General features: G+C 46.9%; 1 protein-coding gene across 2 annotated transcripts; it reads left to right on the forward strand.

The window, feature by feature from the left end:
• Nucleotides 1–14,125: 14,125 nt before the first annotated feature.
• Nucleotides 14,126–21,407, forward strand: LOC135646012 (vacuolar protein-sorting-associated protein 37 homolog 1-like). 2 transcript variants are annotated; one of them, XM_065165065.1, is made up of 8 exons: nt 14,126–14,377; nt 14,874–14,917; nt 16,026–16,214; nt 17,892–17,979; nt 19,788–19,827; nt 19,914–19,960; nt 20,548–20,668; nt 20,993–21,407. In XM_065165065.1, the coding sequence occupies exons 2-8, from the start codon at nt 14,892–14,894 to the stop codon at nt 21,151–21,153; spliced, it is 672 nt and encodes a 223-aa protein (XP_065021137.1). In that variant the 5' UTR covers nt 14,126–14,377; nt 14,874–14,891; the 3' UTR covers nt 21,154–21,407. The 2 variants fall into 2 exon arrangements, with proteins under 2 accessions (XP_065021137.1, XP_065021142.1); XM_065165070.1 differs by lacking the exon at nt 14,126–14,377 and having other exon boundaries at nt 14,849–14,917.
• The last annotated feature ends 22 nt before the right edge of the window (nt 21,408–21,429 follow it).

Below are 21,429 nucleotides of genomic sequence, written 5' to 3' on the forward strand. Positions count from 1 at the left end.
CCAATTATCGTATGTGACAGTCCTTTGAGATGCCAAACTCAGGATAAGACGGATTATTATGGGTTTAACAATGGGGCTAAATGTCTCTGTGAAGTCGACACCAGGTCGTTGATAAAACCCTTTGACGATTAGACGTGCTTTATATTTGGCAACGGATCCGTCTGGATTCCGCTTAATTCGAAAGATCCATTTACACCCGATGATATTTTGTGTGTGATACCATGATAAAAATTAAACGAAGAATATAAAAAGATAAAAATTGTAGAAGAAACTATAAAATGTATAAGATGTAATTGTCTAGTTCATTTTGATAGTGAGTTCTTGATAACTATTTATACACACTCAACAGGAATGTTATACATTCAGCGTGAAGAATTTTTCTCAACTGCTTAAAGATTTCCTCAACTACCGTAAGAAAATCTTATCTGCTTATCAGTGGGATCTAGAAGTTCCCGTGCCCACGGTAAGACTCTCAGGACGACCCCATGATGACCAAGAACAAGGACCAGATGTGCCTGGAGTCTGAGATCGCTTCATCCCTGTACAGAACACACGTTGTGAGTAGTATAAGGTGGCCTTCTGCTGCTCATCACAAAGTCAACATACGTCAACAACACACGGCCGAGAATTGACCAAGTCAAGAAACGTGACGATAACCCATGGCTTTTGTTGTGGGAAACAACTTTGAGCCGTGGCCTTGGGGCCGACGCGGCTCGGTTCGGGTCCGGACGTCGGGGATCTCTCCGGGGCGTGCCTCGAGCCCGCGGGGTTAGTCCGGTGCGATGGTCCGGTCGGGAAGGGGTCGCCGTGTCCTCCGGGCGGGAACTCCTCATCCGCGCATCCGGCGGGGACCCTCGGCTTCGCACCTGCACAAAGGTCGGGCTGGGGCACTCAGCCCGACCCCTCCGACGATCAAGTTAGCAGAAGATGTGGAGAGGGTTTCAAAAGAAGAGGTGTTTGTATGTGTCTCTCCGTCCCCTCCCCCCGCTCGTTCAGAGTGCGAGGGTATTTATAGGGAGGCTTACTGTTTCCTGATGTGCCCGCTTGCAGGGGGCAGGCTGGTTGCGTCTGACATTGGTTTGGCATGGCATGAAGAGCCGAGCCTGAGTAGGTGTTAATGTGCCTCGACTTGTGTTCCGGTCCATTTGACCGGGTGCCGTCGCGTCGTCCGAGGCGTGAGGCGTCATCTGACGTCAGCCGGGTCTTATCATAATTACTATCCATATCATATTCCCCTCCGGAAAGAAGATATGCGTCGGACGTTGTAACGGGAGTCCGAGGCATGGCTTTAGCTTTCAGACGGGCTAGCCGTGAAGGCACGGTCTCGGGGAGTATGGAACCGAGGAGCACGACGTAGGTGGGCTGGCCACGCAGGTGTGTCTCGGGGAGCATGGAGCCGAGGAGCACGACGTAGGCGGGCTGGCCGCGCAGGTGTGTCTCGGGGAGCATGGAGCCGAGGAGCACGATGTAGGCGGGCAGGCCGCGCAGGTGTGGTCTCAGGGAGCATGGAGCTGAGGAGCACGACGTAGGCAGGCTGGCAACGCAGGTGTGTCTCGGGGAGCATGGAGCCGAGGAGCACGACGCAGGCGGGCTGGCCTCGCAGGTATGGTCTCGGGAACATGGGGCCGAGGAGCACGACGCAGGCGGACTGGCCGCGTAGGTGTGTCTCGGGGAGCATAGAGCCGAGGAGCACGACGCAGGCGGGCAAGCCGCGCAGGTGTGGTCTCGGGGAGCATGGAGCCGAGGAGCACGACGCAGGCGGGCTGGCCGCGCAGGTGTGGTCTCAGGAGCATGGAGCCGAGGAGCACGACGCAAGCGGGCTGGCCGCGCAGGTGTGGTCTCGGGAACATGGGGCCGAGGAGCATGACGCAGGCGAGCTGGCCACGCAGGTGTGGTCTCGGGGAGTATGGGGCCGAGGAGCATGACGCAGGCGGGCTGGCCGCGCAGGTGTGGTCTCGGGGAGCATGGGGCCGAGGAGCACGACGCAAGCGGGCAGGCCGCGCAGGTGTGTCTCGGGGAGCATGGAGCCGAGGAGCACGACGCAGGATGGCTGGCAGCGCAGGTGTGTCTCGGGGAGCATGGAGCCGAGGAGCACGACGCAGGCGGGCTGGCCGCGCAGGTGTAGTCTCGGGGAGCATGGGGCTGAGGAGCACGACACAGGCGGGCAGGTCGCGTAGGTGTGTCTCGGGGAGTATAATGCCGAGGAGCACGACGCAGGCGGGTTGGCCGCGCAGGTGTGTCTCGGGGAACATGGAGCCGAGGAGCACAACGCAGGCGGGCTGGCCACGCAGGTGTGGTCTTGGGCATCATGCGGTCGAGGATCACGACGTAGGCAGGCTACGACCGAGGGACATAGCCCAGGCGGGCAGGCCGCGCTGAGGTGGACTCGGGCCGACTACGGCCGAGAAGCTCGGTGCAGGCAGGCTGTGGCCGAGGGACACGGCTCAGGTGGGCAGGCCACGCTGAGGTGGACTCGGCGATCTGTGGCCGAGGAGCTCGGCGCAGGCAGGCTGCGGCCGAGGGACACGGCTCAGGCGGGCAGGCCGCGCTGAGGTGGACTCGGGCCGACTATGGCCGAGGAGGTCGGCGCAGGCGGGCTGCGGCTGAGGGACACGGCTCAGGCGGCAAGCCGCGCTGAGGTGGACTCGGCGGTCTGTGGCCGAGGGGCTCGGCGCAGGCAGGCTGCGGCCGAGGGACACGGCTCAGGCGAGTAGGCCGCGTTGAGGTGGACTCGGCGGTCTGTGGCCGAGGGGCTCGACGTAGGTAGGCTGCGGTCGAGGGACATGGCTCAGGCGGGCAGGCCGCGCTGAGGTGGACTCGGGCCGAGGTGCTCGGCGCAGGTAGGTTGCGGCCGAGGGACACGGCTCAGGCGGGCAGGCCGCGCTGAGGTGGACTCGGCGGTCTGTGGCCGAGGGGCTCGGCGCAGGCAGGCTGCGGCCGAGGGACACGGCTCAGGTGGGCAGGCCGCGCTGAGGTGGACTCGGTGCTGAATACGGCCGAGGTGGACTCGGGCCGACTACGGCCGAGGAGCTCGGCGCAGGCTGCGGCCGAGGGACACGGCTCAGGCGGGCAGGCCACGCTGAGGTGGACTCGACGGTCTGTGGCTGAGGAGCTCAACGCAGGCGGGTTGGCCGCACAGGAATGATCTCGGAAAGCATGGAGCCGAGGAGCACGACGCAGGCGGGCTGGCCGCGCAGGTGTGTCTCGGGAACATGGAGCCAAGGAGCACGACGCAGGCGGGCTGGCCGCGCAGGTGTGTCTCGGGGAGCATGGGGCCGAGGAGCACGACGCAGGCGGGCAAGCCGCACAGGTGTGGTCTCGGGCATCATGCGGCCGAGGATCACGACGCAGGCGGGCAGACCGCGCAGGCGTGGTCTCAAGGGTTATGCGGCCGAGTAGCACGACGCAGCGGGCAGACCGCGTAGGCGTGGTTTCGGGCATTATGCGGCCAAGTAGCACGACATAGGTGTTGGGAAATCATAGGGGGGGGGCGACATCATATGCGCAGCGGAAGAACAAGAAAACAAAATTCCCCGATTCCCAAAAGATGTTCATCGTCGTGCGAAGATTGGTGCGCAAAATCCGCAAAAAACACAAAACTGCGTATAGAGATTGTGTTACCTAGGGAGATCGTATATCCCTGTTTCCTTGCAGATCCTCAGGAGAGGGTGAAGGAGGTCAAGCGTCCTCCTCTATAGCGGTGATCCACACAGCAGGGTTACGGCGACGCTCCTCAAAACTCCAGGCCTACTCTGAGGTGGAGAGGGAGAGGAGAATAGGAAGGGCAAGCAAAGACTCTAGCCTATGAGGCTGTGAATCCCTCCTATTTATAGAGATCTCGTGTCAAAACCCTAATGGGTCCTTTCCCTAGTGGGTATTGGATCTGCATCCAATAAGACAAGGGCTCTGTCGGATATCTCATATCCGAACCTCTACTCATCGCAATGCCTACCATATGTGTGTGACCCTCTAGGCCTAATATCGAGCTGGCCGTGAGTCATACCTGTCAGAACTCCTTCTAACTAAGTGAATTATTATCTCTGTAATAATTCACTCGACTCATCGACTACGGAAGTACTAGGCCACTACGCCGTAGTCCCCAGACGATACAGGGGAATCCAATCCATTGGACCTGTCTGTCCTCAGTTACCATGTACCTATAGTCCCTCATCCATCTAATATCCCAGAGACCGTATATCGAGCATGGTGCTGTCAGACCCATACGGTTTCTACTCGAGTCTCGCTCTAATCGGATTCTCCCGGAGAACTCTTTCTCTCTCAACCCGAATGACCCTGGCCAGGGATTTGTCTGAGCAAGAACACATGGGATATTCCTCTCATGATACCGAGAGTGGATGATCCTCTATCGACACTCAATAGCCCTCGTAAGGTCGACTACCACTCCCAATGACCAGCTGTACTAGATCTGGGAACAGCCAAACCTATAAGTCTGGTATCAAAGAGTGGAGCACTCATACAGGACATCCTTGGTGTCTCAAGTCTAAGAACCAGATACACCACTAGGACTACGGAATCGTTGTCTGACAATAAGGCATCATCAACCATCCAGCATTCCGTAAGCGGATCAATCAGTGAACTCATTCTCCAATGAGCACCTGTACTGTATCCCTAGTGTCCCTACACGAGCAGCTATGAGACCAGCTGCATCCATCATATGGACGGGTATACAGCACACCAGTCTATCCGGTTATCACGATGTCCCTCTCGAGTAACCTATGACCGAGATTATTTAGGATATGTGTTTAAAGGTGAATCGATCTCATTATCGTGATCTCATCATGATCCGATTCCCATTGCACAAATCCAAGGACATCACAATACATATGCATTTATGCAATAGTTATAAAGTGATATACGCCAAAATATAATAAGCAAAAAGATTCTGTATCAAGTCACACGTGCCATCACTCACGTGATTGGCTTGCTGGGCACTTATGACTAGCAATCTCCCACTTGACCTAAAGCCAATCACCTATGTGTCTGATCCCCATCAGACCCCTGTGACGCTCAAAGACAATCTGAGACAATGGCTTTGTTAGTGGATCTGCAATGTTATCTTCGGATGGAACTCTTTCCACTGCTACATCTCCTCGGGTCACGATCTCTCTGATAAGGTGGAACCTCCTCAGAACATGCTTAGATTTCTGATGAGACCTAGGTTCCTTCGCTTGAGCAATTGCCCCGTTGTTGTCGCAATATAGGGAAATCGGCTCCTCACTATCCGGCACGACTCCCAAATCTGTGATGAACTTCTTCAACCAGACTCCCTCCTTTGCTGCATCTGATGTAGCAATGTACTCCGCCTCTGTGGTCGAGTCAGCAGTGGTATCTTGCTTGGAACTCTTCCAGCACACTGCTCCTCCATTCAAGGTGTACACATACCCTGAATTCGACTTGCTATCATCGACATCAGACTGAAAACTTGAGTCAGTGTAGCCTTCAACCTTAAGGCTATTACCTCCATATACTAGTAAAAGATCCTTAGTCCTTCTCAAGTACTTAAGGATACACTTTACTGCTTTCCAGTGCTCCAAGCCTGGATCCGCCTGATACCTGCTCGTGACACTCAGAGCATGCGCTATATCAGGCCTAGTACATAGCATGACATACATGATAGACCCTATTGCTGAGGCATAAGGTATCATATCCATGTTCGCCCTTTCTTCTGGAGTCTTTGGGGACATACTCGTAGAAAGCGATATCCCATGTCTCATCGGTATGAGACCTCTTTTGGAATTTTCCATGCCAAACCTTTTGACAATAGTTTCTATGTACCTGGACTGGGACAAGCCAAGCATCCTTTTGGATCTATCTCTATAGATTCTAATCCCCAAGATATAAGATGCTTCTCCTAAGTCCTTCATGGAGAAGTGTCTAGATAACCAAGCCTTTATTGTGGATAGCATTCCTATGTCATTCCCAATGATGAGGATGTCATCCACATATAACACCAAAAAGCTAAAAGCGCTCCCACTTACCTTTCTGTATACACAAGGCTCATCTTCGTTCTTAACGAAGTCATAAGATCTGATTGCATCATCAAATCTTATGTTCCAACTTCGGGAAGCTTGCTTTAGTCCATAAATGGATCTAAGCAACCTACACACCTTATCTGGGCAGTTCTTGGACACGAATCCCTCAGGTTGCATCATATACACCTCCTCCTCCAGGTTCCCGTTGAGGAATGCGGTTTTCACATCCATCTGTCAGATCTCATAATCATAGTGTGCTGCAATAGCCAATAGAATTCTGATGGATTTTAGCATTGCTACGGGTGAGAAAGTTTCGTCGTAGTCAACACCTTGCCTTTGACGATACCCCTTAGCCACTAGCCTTGCTTTATAGGTCTCTACCTTTCCATCTACTCCGATCTTTTTCTTAAAGATCCACTTGCAACCGATGGGTACAATACCTTCGGGTGCATCAACTAGGTTCCAAACCTTATTGGAGTACATAGAATCCATCTCAGAATTCATGGCTTCTTTCCACTTCCCGGAGTCTATACTCATAATAGCCTCCTCGTAGGTCTGAGGATCAATATCCTCTACATCCTCTGCTCTAATATGTCCCACATATCTCTCAGGAGGATAGGATACTCTATCAGACCTGTGTAAAGTTGAAACTTGTGTATTAGATACCTGAACAGACTCGGGCTGTAGAGTGGTGCTTGAGCTTGGTTCTCCAACCTCGCTCAATTCTATCATTCTCCCACTGTCTCCGTCAAGAATGTGTTCCTTCTCAAGGAACACTGCTCTCTTAGCTACAAAGACCTTTTGGTCCTCGAGATGATAGAAGTAATACCCACAAGTTTCCTTGGGGTATCCCACAAATTTACATCGCCCTGTCCTGGATTCTAACTTATCGGGGTTGTGTCTTTTAACATGGGCAGAGCAGCCCCAAATCTTAACTACTTTAAGATCAGGCTTCTTCCCTTTCCATATCTCATATGGTGTAGACACCACCGACTTAGTTGGAACTCTGTTCAGAAGGTAAGTTGCGGTTTCTAGGGCATATCCCCAGAATGAGATGGGTAGGTCAGCGAAACTCATCATGGACCGTACCATATCTAATAATGTACGATTTCTCCTTTCAGAGACACCATTGAGCTGAGGTGTATAAGGAGGTGTCCATTGGGATAATATCCCATGGTCCTTGAGGAAGTGAGTAAACTCTGTACTTAAGTACTCACCTCCTCGATCTGATCGAAGAGTTTTGATACTCTTTCCAGTCTGGTTCTCCACCTCATTCTTATACTCTCTGAATTTCTCAAAGGCCTCGGACTTGTACTTCATTAAGTACACATATCCATACCTTGAGAAATCATCAGTAAATGTAAATGTAATGAAGTAGGAGTAACCTCCAATGGCATGAGTTGACATGGGTCCACATACATCACTATGTATGAGTTCCAACAACTCAGTGGCTCTCTCTCCAGTTCCACTAAATGGAGAGTTGGTCAGTTTTCCACGAATGCAAGGCTCACAAGTTGCATATGACACATAGTCGAATGGATCTAGATATCCATCATTTAGCAACTTTTGAATCCTTCTTTCATGGATGTGACCTAGCCTACAATGCCACAGGTATGCACTGTTCAACTCATCTCGTTTCCTTTTGGACATATTTATATTCATAATATGTGGAGTGGTGTCTAACATAAATAAACCATTATGCAATGTTCCTTTCGTGATGATCTTATCATCTAATAATATCGAACAACCATTGTTCTCAAAAACAAATTTATATCCACTAACTGTTAAACATGAAATGGAGATAATGTTTTTGATAATAGAAGGAACAAAATAACATGCATCTAATGCAATAAAAGCTCCACTAGGCAGATGTAGGGCGACCTCGCCAACAGCTAATACAGCAACTTTTGCTCCATTACCCATCTTGAGGTCCATCTCGCCTCTCTCTAGTCTCCTAGGCCTTGCCAGAACCTGCAACGAATTACATATATGATAAGCACTACCGGTATCTAATACCCATGTGTTATCATAAGAGTCTGACAAATGGAGACTGATCATGAATGTACCTGAAGCTTCATCAAGCTTTTGTTTCGCCCTTTCTGCAAGGTACTCTTTGCAGTTTCTCTTCCAGTGCCCATCTTTACCACAGTGGAAGCACTGGCCTTTGTCCTTTGTTGGGTCTTTCTTAGCAACCTTTGCTTTACCTTGTTTGCCCTTGCCCTTTCCCTTCTTAAGGGACCTTTCTGCTTTCCTTTTCTTTCTGGTCTCACCAGTGTAGAGAACTGGCTTCTCTTTCTTAATAGTACTCTCTGCCTCCCTCAACATATTGAGGAGCTCTGGGAGAGTCACCTCAAGCTTGTTCATATTAAAGTTCATTATGAACTGTGAAAAGGAATCTGGTAGGGACTGAAGCACAATGTCCACACACAAGTTATCCTCTAGGACCATTCCTAGACCTGTGAGTTTCTCTATCCACTCAATCATCTTTAGGACATGGTTCTGAACCGGTGTCCCCTCAGTCATCCTAGCGCGGAAAAGGCTCTTGGATATCTCATATCGTTGAGTCCTTCCCTGTTCCTCAAACAATTTACGGACATGTAGGAGAATGGATCTGGCATCCATCTTTTCATGTTGTCTCTGTAACTCTAGAGTCATAGAGCCCAACATATAGCACTGAGCAAGAGTGGAGTCATCAATGTACTTCACGTAGCGAGCGATCTCATCCTCGCTTGCCCCTTCTTCGGGCGTAGGCATCACTGTATCAAGGACGTACACGATTTTCTCCGCTGTGAGAACAATTCTCAAGTTACGGAGCCAATCCGTATAATTTGGACCAGTGAGGCGGTTGACATCAAGTATGCCACGTAAGGGATTTGAAAGCGACATTTTCTGAAAATAAAGATGTAGCAAAAATGAATAACATGCAGATTTTGCAAGAAATAAACTATCAAGATATGGACTTCTATCTTAATATGCTCCCACTATTTTACTAACGAGTCACGCGACACCCTCAGCACGTGAAACGGAAGTCTCCGGTAGACTTCTAGTGGGGATCAGGATCCAATCAGCGTCTTAGTGTAACCTCGAGGGACTCGACCAATCACACTAAGCCTAAAAGGTAGACAACTCTTGCCGATCACAACTCCTTGTGATTCCCGTCCTGTTCGGCCTCCGAATCACCATGGCCTCGAGGGACTCGACCAACCATGATGCTCGGTTAAGTCAACACCTTCGTTACAAGATGAGTCTAATTTGATGATATACCCTCGAGGGACTCGACCAAGCATATCATGCCCTCAGGTCACCGGTGACATCTCTATGTCGTAAGCAAGATAGCGAATCGCGATATAGGTGAGTCTCGAGGGACTCGACCAACTCAACCTACACCGGGATTCGGTTCCTACTCATAACGATGGAAGGCCACGTGGGTCAATCTAATTGCCTCACGTTTACCGACTTAATATTATCGAGAGATGTTTCTATGATTTGGTCTCCTAATATGACATGTCACACATGTACATATTTAATATATATCTACATCGCATGCAAATATATATACATATCTAGTATGTGTATAAGCAATCACACCAGATGATCATGGACCACAACCTAATATGATTAGGCCCGAGCCAGTAGGCCTAATCACTCACATCAAGATCTATGTGTGCAACGGTGCATCTCCATGCCTTGTGATCGTCCATCTCGTCCTCGTTGGTTCCGTCGACATCTTGATGCATCTTCATGCATCACGATCGTCCGTCTCGTGGGTCCCGCTATGGCTTCCACGCTCCCGCTGCGCCTCCTCATGTGATTACAACTTAATCATAGGCACGCAGGCCCGACAATAAACGAGAAATATAATGGAGGTTCGCATACCTCAATAATAATAATCACAAGTACACACATCACACGGTCCATGATCATCCGTCCACTCATCATACATCACATGTATAAATAATCGTCATCATGTTGGACTACTAGATAATAATAAAAATAATAATCAACTAAACCTTTTAATTAATTAATATTTTCTGAAATCAGGGATATATAGGGAATTTCTCAATTCCTAAGGGTATTTTCGTAATTTGGACAAAAGACAGAAACTGGAATTTCTCAAATTCCGAGGGGGCAAAACTGTCTTTTGCGCAGAAAACCCTAATACCCTTTCCCCTTTTCGCTGCTGCGCCGCCGCCGCCGCCACCCTGCTGGCGGCGGCCTGTGCGGCGAGGGCGAGGGCACTGCCCTCGCCTGCAGGTGGCACGCCCGCTGGGGTCGCTGTCGCTGCAGGTGGGCGCCCCCGCGGGCGCCGCCGCCTTCGCGGGCGGTTCTGCCCGCGAGTCAGCGCCCGCAGGTGGTGCTGTCTCGCTGGCGGCCGCCCCTGCGGGGTTTTTGCCCGTGGGAGCAGCGGCCACAAGCGCCGCTGCCCTGCGGTGCCTCAGCCCGCGCTGCTGCCCCGCGGCGCCTCTGCCCGCGGGCTCAGTGGCCGCAGGCGCTTCTACCGAGCGGGCTCCCAGCCCCGCCGGCCGCAAGCCTGCTGCAAGCAGACCGTCGGCCGGCTGCTGCAGGCACAGCGCTTGCGCATGCGCCGGCGCTGTGCTGCCTGGCTGCGGCTGCGGCTGGCTGCAGGCATGCAGATCGAGGGCAGCAACTGTTGCTGCCCTTCTTTGCTTTTGCGTCAACGATTTTGACGTCAATATTCTTCCTAAACACAACACACGCAGTTCAAAAACCAATCATTCGCACGAACAACCTGGCTCTGATACCACTGTTGGGAAATCATAGGGGGGGGCGACATCATATGCGCAGCGGAAGAACAAGAAAACAAAATTCCCCGATTCTCAAAAGATGTTCATCGTCGTGCGAAGATTGGTGCGCAAAATCCGCAAAAAACACAAAACTGCGTATAGAGATTGTGTTACCTAGGGAGATCGTATATCCCTGTTTCCTTGCAGATCCTCAGGAGAGGGTGAAGGAGGTCAAGCGTCCTCCTCTCTAGCGGTGATCCACACAGTAGGGTTACGGCGACGCTCCTCAAAACTCCAGGCCTACTCTGAGGTGGAGAGGGAGAGGAGAATAGGAAGAGCAAGCAAAGACTCTAGCCTATGAGGCTGTGAATCCCTCCTATTTATAGAGATCCCGTGTCAAAACCCTAATGGGTCCTTTCCCTAGTGGGTATTGGATCTGCATCCAATAAGACAAGGGCTCCGTCGGATATCTCATATCCGAACCTCTACTCATCGCAATGCCTACCATATGTGTGTGACCCTCTAGGCCTAATATCGAGCTGGCCGTGAGTCATACCTGTCAGAACTCCTTCTAACTAAGTGAATTATTATCTCTGTAATAATTCACTCGACTCATCGACTACGGAAGTACTAGGCCACTACGCCGTAGTCCCCAGACGATACAGGGGAATCCAATCCATTGGACCTGTCTGTCCTCAGTTACCATGTACCTATAGTCCCTCATCCATCTAATATCCCAGAGACCGTATATCGAGCATGGTGCTGTCAGACCCATACGGTTTCTACTCGAGTCTCGCTCTAATCGGATTCTCCCGGAGAACTCTTTCTCTCTCAACCCGAATGACCCTGGCCAGGGATTTGTCTGAGCAAGAACACATGGGATATTCCTCTCATGATACCGAGAGTGGATGATCCTCTATCGACACTCAATAGCCCTCGTAAGGTCGACTACCACTCCCAATGACCAGCTGTACTAGATCTGGGAACAGCCAAACCTATAAGTCTGGTATCAAAGAGTGGAGCACTCATACAGGACATCCTTGGTGTCTCAAGTCTAAGAACCAGATACACCACTAGGACTACGGAATCGTTGTCTGACAATAAGGCATCATCAACCATCCAGCATTCCGTAAGCGGATCAATCAGTGAACTCATTCTCCAATGAGCACCTGTACTGTATCCCTAGTGTCCCTACACGAGCAGCTATGAGACCAGCTGCATCCATCATATGGACGGGTATACAGCACACCAATCTATCCGGTTATCACGATGTCCCTCTCGAGTAACCTATGACCGGGATTATTTAGGATATGTGTTTAAAGGTGAATCGATCTCATTATCGTGATCTCATCACGATCCGATTCCCATTGCACAAATCCAAGGACATCACAATACATATGCATTTATGCAATAGTTATAAAGTGATATACGCCAAAATATAATAAGCAAAAAGATTCTGTATCAAGTCACACGTGCCATCACTCACGTGATTGGCTTGCTGGGCACTTATGACTAGCAATAGGCGGGCAGGCCGCGCAGGTGTGGTTTCGAGCACCATGCGACCGAGGAGCACGACGCAGGCGGGCTGGCCGTGCAGGTGTGTCCTAGGGAGCATGGAGCCGAGGAGCACGACATAGGCGAGCTGCGGCCGAGGGACACGGCTTAGGCGGGCAGGCCGCGTTGAGGTGGACTCGGGCCAACTACGGCCGAGGAGCTCAGCGTAGGCAGGCTGCAGCCGAGGGACACGTCTCAGGCATGGTCTCGAGGGTTATGCGGCCGAGTAGCACGACGTAGGCGGGCAGACCGCGCAGGCGTGGTTTCGGGCATTATGCGGCCAAGTAGCACGACATAGGCGGGCAGGCCGCGCAGGTGTGGTTTCGGGCACCATGCGGCCGAGGAGCCGAGGAGCACGACGTAGGCAGGCTGGCCGTGCAGGTGTCCCAGGGAGCATGGAGCCGAGGAGCACGACGTAGGCGAGCTGCGGTCGAGGGACACGACTTAGGCGGGCAGGCCGCGTTGAGGTGGACTCGGGCCGACTACGGCCGAGGAGCTCGGCGCAGGCAGGCTGCATCCGAGGGACACGTCTCAGGCGAGCAAGCCGCCATGAGGTGGGCTCGTTTGGGCCGCTCGGGTGATCACCCGATATTCCGGGCCCTCCTTCTAGTGGTAGAGTCGGCATTCGTATCAAATCTGTTGTGGGAAACAACTTTGAGCTGTGGCCTTAGGGTCGACGCGACTCGGTTCTGGTCCGGACGTCGGGGATCTCTCCAGGGCGTGCCTCGAGCTCGCGGGGTCGGTCTGGTGCGATGATCCGGTCGGGACGGGGTCGCCATGTCCTCCGGGCGGGAACTCCTCGTCCGCGCGTCCGGCGGGGACCCTCGGCTTCGCACTTGCACAAAGGTCGGGCCGGGGCGCTCGGCCCGACCCCTCCGACGATCAAGTTAGCAGAAGATGTGGAGGGGGTTTCAAAAGAAGAGGTGTTTGTATGTGTCTCTCAATGATATGGATAGTAATTATGATAAGACCCGGCTGACGTCAGATGACGCCTCACGCCTCGGACGACGCGACGGCACCCGATCAAACGGACCGGAACACAGGCCGAGGCGCATTAACACCTACTCAGGCTTGGCTCTTCACGCCATGCCAAACCAAAGTCAGACGCAACCAGCCTGCCCCCTGCAAGCGGGCACATCAGGAAACAGTAAGCCTCCCTATAAATACCTTCGCACTCTGAACGAGCGAGGGGGAGGGGACGGAAAGACACATATAAACACCTCTTCTTCTGAAACCCCCTCCATATCTTCTGCTAACTTGATCGTCGGAGAGGTTGTGCAGGTCCGAAGCCGAGGGTCCCCGCCGGACGTGCGGACGAGGAGTTCCCGCCCAGAGGACACGGCGAACCCGTCCCGACCGAACCATCGCACCGGACCGATCTCGCGGGCTCAAGGCACGCCCCGGAGAAATCCCTGACGTCCGGACCCGAACCGAGTCGCGTCGGCCCTGAGGCTACGACTCAAAGTTGTTTCCCACAACAGATTTGATACGAATGCCGACTCTACCGGATAAGATAACTTACTTTAATTAGAACGTAGTAATCTTTAAATAGAATGCTTTCCTAAGAAAAAAAAATCAATTTAATTTTGTGAATTATGTTAAATGGAACCTCATATAATTTAGGCATTTCCACTAATAATATAAATAATTTTGGAGTTTTGGAGGAATATATATGCCAAACTTAGTTGGGGGGAATATATATATGTCAACAATTGTGTCTTTTAATCCGATTGAACCGGTTCGAGTTGCAATCTTCTGGCTCGATCCGGCTCAGAATTAACCACACGAACCAATTAGCGCGTTCCGATTTCCATCCAAACGCCACGCGCTCCGGTCGTCGCACCGCAGCAACCAAAATAACTCGTAAACTGCAAGTAATACGCGGACGACGGACGACGGACACCGACTCGGTAACGTCCGCCGTTTCCCTTCAGTTTCCTTCTCCCTCCCTTCCTCTCCCGGGTAGGTCTCCTCTAACCACAAATCTACGTCTCCGGCGCCGGTCAACCTCTGATCGCTCTAAGATTTGGGGAAATCCTTTACGTGGATTTCGATCCTTCTGGCCCTGATTCGTCTTTCTGAAAGGTATCGTCATCGTCGCCTTCTTTCTTAGATAAATCGATCGCGCTCTACAATTTGGGGAAAATTATTTTGGATTTCAATTCCTTCTTTCGTGGATTGATCATTCGCGATCCCGACCCACAATTTCGGGGAATTCTTGCCGTGGATTTCGATTCTTCTGTCCGTAATTCTTCGTTCTGAAAGGTATAGTCATCATCGCCTTCTTTCTTGGATTGATCGGTCGGTTTGGTTTAGTTTTAGGGTTTGACTGTGGTTTCTGTAATTTATAGCGACGCCTTAATTGCGCTTCCGTATGGTTTTCCTTCGTTGTCTTATTATGATTATTGGTTGTCTGCTGAAGATGCTGCGACGTATGATTGTTAGGTTGCTTATTTTCTCCATTCTCAATGTTATTTTATGTATTAATTGATGGTTTGATTTGTGTGATCGTTTTAGGTGATTTTTTGTTTTCAGTGATAGAAACGATAAATTGCTCTCCATGTTTTTCTTTTATTGATAGATACCAGCACCTGCCACGATGAGTTGGATGCTTCCATTTTTTGGGTAAGTCCCAATCGTCAGATCAGACGCTTGCAGCAGTATCTTTTTTACTTGGGCAAACATGAATCTTTGAAGTAGAAGCTGACAGCTTAACATTTACTGAAACACATTCTTTTACTGATCTGATAGTAGTCGTAGTATATATGTTTGTTGGTTATGTACTCAGCCATACTTGTAGTCCTTTTGTATATTAAATGGAATACCAAGTTACATATCAGTTCTATATATCAGTTGTGATGTCATAATACTCACATTTTACTCAGATTATACATTAACACATCATAAATCAAGCCTAAACTGCAAAGAATTATTAGACCGAAATAATGGATTGCTGTTTGATTTTCAACTATTTGAATTTCCTTGAGAAATTAGCTCTTTCTCTTGTACCACCAATCTAGCAATCAATTAATCCTTTTAATGACAGTCCCTTTGGTCATCCTGCTGAGACATGTACGGATTTGACCTGGGCCTTCTCTTGTATGCTTGGATTGTTTGTCGAGGGATAAACCGATAAACATGTTGGAGGACCCACATATGAGGGTCCTAGGAATAATCATCGAAACTTTAACATATTAAAACAACAATAAGATGAGTTAGTTTGAAAGGGAGGGAGAGTTGGAATCTTCTTGACCTGCTTTGGAGGAATCACAATCTTCATGTTTCGGCCCATAAAATGCTATACAAGTATTTAGTTTGAAATGTTAGAACCATGGATTCATGTGCTAGCATAGAGCACATGCCGAGTCAATGTTAGTTGAGTTGACAAGTAGCTAGGCCAATTTTTTGGCCGTTAAGGCAAAACTGATTGACAAGAGAAGGTACATACTATGTCAGATATCTGCATGCCTCCATTAAGTTAAAGTTAACTTTCCGTTTACAAAGTATGCATAGATACACATTGTAGTACAACAAACATTGCATTGGAACTTAATCTTATAGTTACTTCTTTGGTGTTTGTTCCCTTAATTTTCTGTTTTATATAATTAATGTAAATTATATTCATATAGGATGCTGCCTTACTTCATTAATTAGGTGAATATGTTATGCAAAATTGCAAATTTAATCATATGCATATCTGTTTCTTGAAGTTCCCTTTTCTTTTTGCTTACAGGGGCAACCAACAGCAACAAGCCCATTCAAATTTGCAAGAAATACCAACACAATCTTGGTATCCTTCATCAGTTGTTAGTTCATCTTCACGCCCCACTACTCCGGCCAGTTCCTCTGGTGTTGATACCTATCATGCGCAACCTTCTCCTGCAGAAGCAGCTGGAGTAATTGCTTGTTTGAAAGAGAAAAGGTACTTCTTCTTTTTGCAGGTTGCTCAACTACTTCTTAAGTATTTATTGTGCTTAATTAATACACAAAAATTATCTGGTTGCATGGACATACTTCATATCTGGATGTCTTTGTTCTGTGTCTCCTTTAGACCAGCTGTATTATGTCATCTTTTTTGCTGATGAGATAGTATAAATTCTTTGTATACCGATGGCTCTTCACACGACTCTAGTGGAATACAATGTGAAATAAGAATGGTATAGGCTTATTCAATGCATTGAATAAATGATATAGATTTGCATTATTCAAATTGAATGGAGTACATTGTGAAATATGAAAGGAATACATTGACTACTAAATGCATTATTCAAATTGATTACACCAAAAGGATGATATAGATTTGCTCCTACATATGGATGGATGTATGAAATCCTTGATCATTCCGTTGATGACTCATAATTTTTATTACATAGATTTGATGCTATATTAAAAAATATTGATACTATTGAGATCTTGAAGTGTCAAACATGAACTTTTTGATATAGTTAGTCCACTCCAATTAACGGCCAGAAATAAGAAAGCTGAGTTAGTCATTCCGATTAAGAGAGTCTGAATTCTTTAATAATTTTAGCAGTGACACATAATGCTGACTATTTAGATTAGATCTATAAAAGGTATAACAATATTGTGATACAAATGAAATCCTAAAATAACAAATATAAAATAGTTAGAAATTTCTGCATCCACCTCGGCCAGCTTAGCATCTGCCTCCTGTCGCTGCCACCTCTTCCTTGCATTGCTGCTGCCACCACCTCGTTTCATATGTATCATCTCCTCCTCTTCTCCTTCTCGTTTGCCTCTTCTCCTGCCTTTTTCTCCTCTTCTTAGTCTCCTTTGCTTTTCTTTCCACCTTTTCCTCGTCTTCTTCCTCCAAGTTCCTCTGTAATTTAGACGAATTGACCTGGATCGGGTATTAGTACATTGGTACATTCTACTCTAGTACCTTAGTGGTCCAGCCACAAAGCGATATTGCCACCAGACCAAGATTTTAGACTTTGGCTGGAGCTACGTCAGCACCTCATTTCTAGTTGGGTTCAATCCAAAGGATTTGTCAATGGACTGAACATAACTTGAGAACTTGATTCACTATACAACATCATGTGATTACATTCATTACAATCGGTAAGTAATCACTTAGCTTCAGGAATGGATTGTGAATATTGCAGTGCTTGCTTAATGTTTCATTGAATCATTGTAACGATCAAATATGCTTTGCAACTTTGATTTATTTAAGTTCTAGCTTATTTTAAGTAGTTGTTCAAATATAAATGTACTCAAACAAATGAATATCATCTAAACATTTAAAAATACTTGAGAGGTCATCACAACAGTTGTGGCACCCCAATAACCTCACATTGGAAGTAGATGTTGTTTTGGTTTGATATTTAAGAATAGAGGGGTGACCTACAAGTAATTTTGGCTTCAATACTTTTTTTTGTTGTGTGCTTAAGGGTTTGCTGTATCCCAATTATTAGACTAGTATGTCTATCAGGTTGGCCAATGAATAATGATATTATGTGTCTGTCTTAGTTATAATTTTCAATATTTAATTTATCAAATCATTTAGCTGACTGTATATACGTCTTTGTTCATTTTGATTACAATTCTTTATTCTTTCTTTCTTTTTTTGAAAATGCAGTGTTGATGAATTGAGAAAGCTGTTAAATGACAAGGAAGCATATAATGCTTTTTTTAATTCACTTGAGCAAGTTAAAATTCAGAACAATGTAAGTCTGCAAGTTATGTTAGTGTTTTTAAGTATTTATGCAATTTTACTCTCTTTGTTTGCTATATTCAGTTCTTTATGTTAAAATGCTCCTTGTACAATATTGGGCAGGTAACCTATATTTTGATGATAGCCTCGTAGGAATTTGGAAGCTTCTATTTAATTGCTGTATGTCTTACTAAAAGTTGATAGTACTTACCTACTTGGCAATCCCTGGTATTGTCAAATATCCTACTATAAAGTGCTCACATGCTTACTGAAATTTTATTTTTGAAGTTGTGCTTCACTGATAACCTCTCTTGTCCCTTTGTCATTTGAGTGGGACTCATAATGGTTTAGCTCTCAATTCGGTTAAGCACTTAAGTGTTGTGCTTAAGTTTCCCAGTTCAACTACTCAGGACTGATCCTGAATTTCATCCTCCATCATATATGTTTATGATGGTTACATCACTTTGTAAACAAGTCTGGTTGAGCTATAGAGTTAAGTTCCACTGATCTAATTGCTGCTTGAGCTGGCCTGCCTCTCGATTAGTAACATAGCTGTAGATTACATATTAGACTCAGCTTGATGTAAGCTATACACTAGCTGCTTGTTTCATTTTCTCCACTACAATTTTTATCCTGGGCTGATTTAGGTCACTCCTCTTCATCCTCTCTATGCTTTTGTCCTTGTTATACTTGTTAAGTCTGGGGTTAGTTCAAAAATGAATTGGGCTTTATCTTTCAGGTCAATGAGGCCATAAACCACATTCTAACCTGGTACCCTTTGAAATGCCATTGATAATTGTAAATCTGTAATATCCACATGGTTCTAATCTCCTTTTTGTAAGGTTTTGTGGATGGTTCGGAAGAGTACTTAGCCCTTGTGCTTTGCAGATCAGCAAAGAATTGTTAAATTAAAGAACTATTTGGTGCACAATGATAATGGTTGTCTTCTTCCACCTTCTGCTGAGCACTTCTTTGAATCCAAGATTGGACCTGATGGTTTTGGAGGCCTCAGTTATCTATTAGGCACATGATTTGTGAAGCACACACACTTCTAAACACTTGTCATTGTCTGTGTTGGACAACGGCACTTATTGGACACTTCCCAAGAGTCCAAGACATTTCTAATATTTTGAAAAATAGGACGTGTCATATTTATGTTATAAGCCACTTACATGGCATGTCAACTATAGATAGTATGTATGTTCCTTGGATTTTGTAACTTAATATGATTTCAATATCTTTACTATTTTGGATATGAATTAGCAAATTCTGTGCACTTTATAGCTATTGAATCTTGTGCCTATGTATGTCATGTATCATGTGTATCAACGTAGTTGCATCACATGAATCTCCTGTGTCTATATGATCTTAAGAATGACCAACCAATGCATTAGGTTCTCACTGATGTGAGGCTTGGAGAGGGTTAACATACAAATTCTTACCCTTGCAAACAATGAAGAGATTTCAGTATCTCGAACCCTAGTGACCCTTACCTAGATCACCATGGAATCATATTATCATGGCATAAAGGCTCACCCTCCGTAGTACACGATCTTATGTTTTTACAGAACATGGTTGATACTTGCACTACTATAAATGGGAAGTTGGGTGAGTTGATGCCAAAGCTCAGAGTCAGAACCAAGATCTAGAAAGATTTATTTGTTGTCACATTTTTTGGATTTATTAGAACTCTTATGGGCCTCTTTAGTTATACATAGGAGGAAATCACTACCATTTTCCATGTTAGATTGTTGGGTTTAATTTTGTTGTACGCAATGTATTCATTTTCAATGTTAATTGATATTCAATCATTTTCATCAGCTACGTGATGAACTTCGGAAGGAAACCGTGCAACTTGCTAGTAAGTTTTTTTTTTTTTGGGTGTGCTCTACATATTTTATACTTGAGCTATTTCACCAAAATGGCAACTCTATCTACCTTCTGCAGAGGAGAATTTGGAGAAGGAACCTCAAATCTTGGAGCTAAGAAACCAGGTAACCCTTTGATGCTCTACTTCTCCATGTTAAGTGGTTTACAAATGTTGTAGTAACATTCTGACCAACAATTCTGCATAATGGTAGCAAGAACCTGGTCCTGGTAGACCCAGACCATGGGATGATGCTTTTTTTAAAGTGTTTGATTTGAAGTGAAAATAACATTTTTATGTAAGTACTGTCAACAACTTGTTATAATTCTTAGTCACCAATCTCCGCACAGTGAAAATTCTGCAAAAAAAACAAAATGAAAGTCTGCAATGTAAGACTATAACCTCTTGTAAACTGCAATATGGGATGTAGTGTAGTCAATACCTTTCTAGCATGGCATGTTGTAGTGTAGGTCAGCATGTCTCTTTGCCAACCAGCATATCTCAAAGATTGACCTAGCTACTTGTCAGCATCTTCAGCATATTTCAGCTGGCCCTTGCTGTTACTTAGCCTCCTTTCCATCTGTATTGCTTGATAGACTAGAATTTTTCAAGTTGATTGCTGTTTTTTTACCCTAATTTTCTTTCGCTTTTGTTGACAGTTCAGTATTTAATACTTTCCTGGTTCATCGTGGTCTGCTTGTACTAAATTCACAGTGCACAATCATTCGAACAACTGAGCTGGCTGCTGCCCAAGAAAAGTTAGCAGAACTGGAGATGCAGAAGGAAGAAGCTCTGAAGACCTATTCGCCATCAGTTCTCTTGGAAAAGTTGCATGGTAAGAATCCCCTCGTGGTCATAAGAAAGCTATGCATTTGTATCTTTTTTGCTATTTTAGCCAACATTTTCCATCATATGGATGCCCGTACAACTTAATGTTTGAGGGATGATATGGTTATCCACACGATGTGCATTTCTTTCCTTGAATCGGTATGCGCCTAATATAGTAACATTGCAGACTGCCTGATCTACATCATTTTATTTTTCTATCCATTTTTATCCACATGAATGCCACCCATGTACATATAATATGCCTACATTTATATAGCATATATTAATTATTATGCTCAAATAGATAACTTTTTTGGTTGAACTTATCCAGCCGCAATGATCGAAGTTGAAGAGGAATCTGAGATGCTACACAGGCAGCTTCTCGACAAGGAGATTGACCTTGCCACTTTTGTACAGAAATACAAGAAGCTCCGCAACACTTATCACAGACGGGCACTCATCCATCTTGCTGCAAAGACATCTGGTTTCTAAATTCAACTTGTTCTTGCTAAGATGCTGTCACGAGTACCACGGGGCATTACAGTTCCGCTGCTTTTTTTCTTTTACCTTTTTGTTTCCTGTGGCGAGCTGAGGGCCATCATCTGTCTTCATAGCACTGGCAGGTTCATTAGTACCTCACTCAGCCGAAACTATGGTTCACGCTGTGCAAACGAGTAGGGAGTAGGGTGTGTGCCAAGCTATCGTTGTTAGGCGACATATGTATGAGATGCATTCTCTTCACTTTATAGTGTTGGTCCAAAAAAAAGT

This window comes from Musa acuminata, chromosome BXJ1-4, assembly GCF_036884655.1.
Source record: "Musa acuminata AAA Group cultivar baxijiao chromosome BXJ1-4, Cavendish_Baxijiao_AAA, whole genome shotgun sequence".
NCBI classification, from domain to species: domain Eukaryota; kingdom Viridiplantae; phylum Streptophyta; class Magnoliopsida; order Zingiberales; family Musaceae; genus Musa; species Musa acuminata.

What these genes read in the sequence shown, in the direction of transcription:
- LOC135646012 (XM_065165065.1), top strand. Translation starts at nt 14,892, where the DNA reads ATGAGTTGGATGCTTCCATTTTTTGG. An exon ending in GGAAACCGTGCAACTTGCTA is followed by an intron (nt 19,828 to 19,913) that starts GTAAGTTTTTTT and finishes TACCTTCTGCAG; the next exon opens with AGGAGAATTTGGAGAAGGAA. An exon ending in TCTCTTGGAAAAGTTGCATG is followed by an intron (nt 20,669 to 20,992) that starts GTAAGAATCCCC and finishes GAACTTATCCAG; the next exon opens with CCGCAATGATCGAAGTTGAA.